This window comes from Rhinopithecus bieti, unplaced genomic scaffold (assembly GCF_001698545.2).
Source record: "Rhinopithecus bieti isolate Rb0 unplaced genomic scaffold, ASM169854v2 scaffold_8675, whole genome shotgun sequence".
In the NCBI taxonomy this organism is placed as follows: Eukaryota; Metazoa; Chordata; class Mammalia; order Primates; family Cercopithecidae; genus Rhinopithecus; species Rhinopithecus bieti.
The window spans coordinates 3,474,646-3,480,033 of NW_016806447.1; the positions used below are offsets into that span (position 1 = coordinate 3,474,646).

Here is a 5,388-nt window from a genome sequence, read left to right on the forward strand (position 1 = left end):
TATATTATATATTATATAATATATAATTATTATATATATATTGTGTGTATGTGTGTATATATATATATTTTCCCTTTTCATCATCAAAAAGTAAAACTCAGGCCAGTGGAAATGGATCCAAGTGGGGAAGGGAGATATGGATAAAGCTCTCTAAGCATCAGGCGGCCTCAGTGATGTCCCTCACCAATCCTGAAGCCACTGAAACAGGGAGAACAAAGTGGTGGGCTGGCCCAGCAGCTTCCCTCGCAGAAGCCCTGCTGGGCCTACCCAGCTCCACCTCTTCCTGGTGGGCAGTTACTCTGGGCTTGAAGGAAATGCCTTAATTAAAATGCCGGCTACACAGACAACTTAGTGGCCTGCAGCAGCAGGAAACCCTCACCATCCCCAGGCTCCCAGGGAATCTAAGAAACCTAGTCAAGATGGTGGAAGGACTTGGTCTTGCCTGTCCCAGAAGACTTAGGCCACTGGGCCCTTCCTGGTGGTGTAGATAGCTAAGGGTAGCATCATAGACTCTTCAAATTTCACAGATTCCTGAGTTGAAAGAAACACAACTATGCCAAATGGCTCTGAACATTTTGAGAAGTAAAACACTTTGAGAGGTAAATGACCTCGAACAAACTCAAGAAACAGTCACATGCATTCTAACTTTTGCAGGCAGTTCACAGGCTCCAAGTTATGATCTCGTCTAGGGGTTGGAAAACTACAGCCTGAGGACCAAATCTGGCCCCCCATCTGTTTTTGTAAATGAAGTTTTACTGGAACACAGCCATGCCCATTCATTCACAGTACGGTCTATGGCTGCTTTCGGACAAGGGCAAAACTGAATAGTTGTGACAGAGACCATTTGGCCTGTAGAATCTAAAATGTTTACTATCTAACGCAGTACAGAAAAAAAATTTTTTTTACTGGATCTAATTATTCCATGATCTGGATCAGCTCCTCATCTCACAGATGAAGAAATTCAGGCCCAGGTGGCTTAAGAATTTGTACCATAGCAGGACCAAGAACTGAACTCAAACTCCTGACTTCTAGCCCAGTGCTCTTCAACACTGTCTGGATTCGAATGAAGGCGAGGGGAAAATGAATTCAATTTTATAGCAGCTCCTTTTTTTCCATATCTCTTTGCATGAAAACAAATATTCTATGTAATAGTGAAGATGGCCTTTCCCACACAGAAACTGTTTCATCAGGTTTAGTAACCATAAAGTGGACTTGCCTTTGTAACGACTGTTTTCTGGTAAATGCATTTCAAGGTTCAATTAGCTAAACCTGTGTACACAAAAAGGTGTCCTACACCTTGCGTCTGAATGTGACTTTCACATGGTTGGAGATGGTCACTTCTGCAAGCCGCCAGAGCAGAAGGGAATGATGCAACCTTGGCTAGAAGTTAACTTCTTGGTAAACCCCTTGTCTGGGTTCTGCATTTGTTCTCACTGCATACACACATGCTCGTGGAACTCCTCAGTAGCAGAGTGCCAGGCGACAAGCCCAGGCATTCCTAAACTATCTCTAAAGCAATTGCATAAACTCCCTCCTGGCCGGGCGCGGTGGCTCACACCTGTAATCCCAGCACTTTGGGAGGCCGAGGCGGGCGGATCACAAGGTCAGGAGATCGAGACCATCCTGGCCAACAGTGAAACCCCGTCTCTACTAAAAATACAAAAATTAGTCGGGCGTGGTGGTGGGCGCCTGTAGTCCCAGCTACTCGGGAGGCTGAGGCAGGAGAATGGTGTAAACCCGGGAGGCGGAGCTTGCAGTGAGCCGAGATCCCACTGCACTCCAGCCTGGGTGACAGAGCGAGACTCCATCTCAAAAAAAAAAAGAAAATAAACTCCCTCCTACAGACCCACAGGGACAGAATCTGCTGTGCACAGGCTGCCTCGGGTTCTATTGTCAGCCAGCTTGTAGGCATCAGAGTGTGTTGTAGGGCTAGCCAGCAAAGAGGAGAAAAACAGGTTTTTTTCCCCAAGGAACTATGGCCCTCAATTTGTAAAGGCACAGAGCCCAGACACACCTCACAACACCTGAACTCAAATTCCCATTAAGAAACAGCCTGGGGGCCAGGCGGGGTGGCTCACGCCTGTAATCCCAGCACTTTGGGAGGCTGAGGCACTCCAGCCTGGCCACAGAGCCAGGCTCCGTCTCAAAAAAAAAAAAAGAAAGAAAAGAAACGAAACTGCTTGGGCACCATCTGGACAATCCTCTCCTCCACCAGGAGGTGGCGAACCCGGCCTGGCAGCCCCACCCCACACCTTTACCCAGAACCATCCCACGACTCACCCCAGTGTGGGCCAACCCTATCCCTACCACTGGATTCTGAGGGGTTCTGGGCTTCGGCTGGGGTATTAATTCTACATCCATTTCTCCCCTTCACATTTTGCATCTTTATCTGCCAGTGATATAAAAAAATACATAATCTTCTGAAAGCTATTCTCCTTTCCTCCTGATTCTTTGTTGTTAGAATTTTACTGAACCACTGAAAGCTAATAGTAAAAGTGCTTGACAAAGGAAGAGCCTTTGGAAGTTAAAGGTGTTTGGCAAAAATGAATGGGGCAAACTGTAATCAGCAGCCGCACCTTTGTAAATGCATTGACCAGGCTCTGTACCTCTGCAAGAGAACAGGCAGAAACCTGGGCTCAGGACCCAGATGGCAAGAGTTCAACACCACACCACTGTTTACTACTTGGAGGACCTTGGGCAGTTTGTTTACACTTTCAGTGCCTTTGTTTCCTCATCTGTAAAATGTGGATGATAATAATGACATCAACTAGATAAGTTAGTTGAGATAATGCAAATAAAGTAATTATCGCAATGCCTGACAACATATGTATTGATCTTCACCCACCACATCCTTCCATCATCACCATCTCAATCCAGCAAGCATTTCCGAGATGTACCAACATGCCACTCTCAACACTGTCTAGGAGACAGCTGATTGCTAGGTGCCTTCATACCTGAAGGGTTTGCTGTCAGGGTCAGTGTCCTTGAACCCCATCTCTTCAAGCTTACAGCGTCGGTACAATTCGTAGTGGCGGGTGTGAGTCTGCTCTCGCAAGTCCTCCATGTTCACCCGGATCAGCATCTCTCGAAGTTTCACAAAATCACAATGATTTTCATTCTCAACTATAAGAGGGGGGACATGGAGGAAGTGGGATCAGCAATGATGTCACTGAAATATCTGCAGTGATGCTTCCAAGATGTTACTATCATCACTCCTGAAATCTCTGGGGTCTCAAGGCCATCTGAAGATCCTTTACTGGATTCACCTTACATTCATGACAAAGACAAGATTTCTGACAACACTGACCATAATACTGATGACAATGCTGACTGCTGAGTGCCTACTGAACACAGGGCACAGGGGGAGGAGCTTGAAAACAAATATTGTCTTTACCCCTCATAATAACTCTGCCAAGGAGATGTCATGACTCTTGCTTTGCAGATGCAGGAGCTTGGTGAGCAAGCTGACCTCCCAAAAAGAGGTAGCAGAGTCTAGGTTCAAACGCTAGAACATCTGATCCAAAGTCAGATGTTGTACCACACCATGCTGTCTATAACTGTGCAGGGTCACTTTTACATAGCACTTCGTTTAATTTTATCAACGATACTGGGAAGAAAGGAGTTTTCTTATTGTAGAGAAATTGGTAAGAGTAAGAACAATTGTATTTTTCCCAGGGATCTCAAAGGTACTGTTTCTTCTCACAGCTTTATTGCCTTTATTCAAAACAGAGGAAAAGGAGGTCTGATACATCTTAAATCAATGAAGAACTTTCTGTAGCCATCCTGCTTAATCCATTGCACTGGATGTCCTCCTTCAGAACACAAGGGTAGGTCATACAGTCCTTGTCCTTCAAAGTGACACACCTGACAAGCTTTCAGGTTAGACTGTGGCCATGTCCCACAGTGCCAAATGTAGGTCAAATATTCTCATAAGTCTCGGATTTACTAAGATAACATTTTATTAGAAGATGTTTTTTGCATAGTTGATGGAGAAAAAAGTACCCTCTTGTTTGCAAGAAACTTTTGCTGCTTTTAATACTTGGCTGATAAAACAAGTTCCAACTCCTAGGGAAGAACTATTTTTCAATCAGGACTTTATATTAATTCCCTACACAACCTAGCATCCTTGAGGGGCTACCTCAAGGGATTGGCAGTCACATCTCTCCATTGTCCACCTACCTGATTACTTTTTCTTTCTTCCTCACCTCCACGATTGCCACGTGTGGAGCCCCCCCTCGACACCCTCCCACTGCCAGCCCACTATTGAGGGCCTCCCTAAACAAGACAGGAAATGAACAAACACGGCCATTCACATAGGGGCTAAATGTGAAGACTCCATCTTCCATGCTGTGCACATACCCTGCACCACACCCCAGGGGTACTGCCTGGCCTTTGCCATCTTGTTGCCAATCTTCACCTCTTCGGTGCTGCCAACCACTGCAAATGGGAGATGGACCTGCCAAGCAAAAGGACAGAGAATACTTACCTTCCCCTGCTCTGACAGACTGGTTTCCACCAGTCTCTATCTTCTTCCTCCTTCTGCAGGCCTCTACTTGGTGGCAAGGGAAAAGCAGGCTGCAGTTTGGTGGGTGGATGTCACGTATCCCATCCCCCTTACAACCCAATACCAAATATGCGATATGAGTTAGATTCAAGGGAAAACTGTAGGAGTCTTTGCAGCTATAAAGTAAGTTTTAGACTTGTGCTAGCTGATGCAGTAGCCACTAACTATATGTGGCTGTTGAGCACTTGAAATACAGCACGTAGGACCAAGAAACTGAATATCTAACTTTTAATTAGTTTACCTCTAAATTTAAAATGGAAGCAACGTAAAATATTTTTCCATTAAATGCAACTTTATTGTTTTGGTAAAACTACATTTCACTTTGCTTCAAACTCAAATCTTCTGAAAAACAAGACCAAGGTAGATGGCAAGGTAGACACAAAGATTAAAGAGAAAGTATCTTGGCCGGACGCGGTGGCTCAAGCCTGTAATCCCAGCACTTTGGGAGGCCGAGATGGGCGGATCACGAGGTCAGGAGATCGAGACCATCCTGGCTAACCCGGTGAAACCCCGTCTCTACTAAAATAAAAAAAAACTAGCCGGGTGAGGTGGCGGGCGCCTGTAGTCCCAGCTACTCGGGAGGCTGAGGCAGGAGAATGGCGTGAACCCGAGAGGCGGAGCTTGCAGTGAGCTGAGATCCGGCCACTGCACTCCAGCCTGGGCGACAGAGCGAGACTCCGTCTCAAAAAAAAAAAAAAGAAAAGAAAAAAAAGATAAAGTATCTTTTTGGCACTTACTTCATATTGAAAATCTTTAAGGTATGTTAGGAGAAACCTGGGTATGTAAATTTACCTTTTTAGCTGTGAATTTTTTTTTTTTTTTTT

General features: G+C 45.3%; 1 protein-coding gene across 3 annotated transcripts in view; it reads right to left on the bottom strand.

Annotated features, from left to right (window-relative positions):
• SEPTIN11 (septin 11) overlaps positions 1 to 5,388 on the bottom strand; it is a 94,919-nt gene that overhangs the window by 16,560 nt on the left and 72,971 nt on the right. For all 3 annotated transcript variants that reach the window (XM_017876540.1, XM_017876539.1, XM_017876538.1), the window contains exons 6-7: positions 4,360 to 4,456; positions 2,955 to 3,123 (exon numbers count right to left, since the gene is read on the bottom strand). In XM_017876540.1, the coding sequence (XP_017732029.1) occupies positions 2,955 to 3,123; positions 4,360 to 4,456 (266 nt within the window). The remainder of the gene's footprint in view (positions 1 to 2,954; positions 3,124 to 4,359; positions 4,457 to 5,388) is intronic.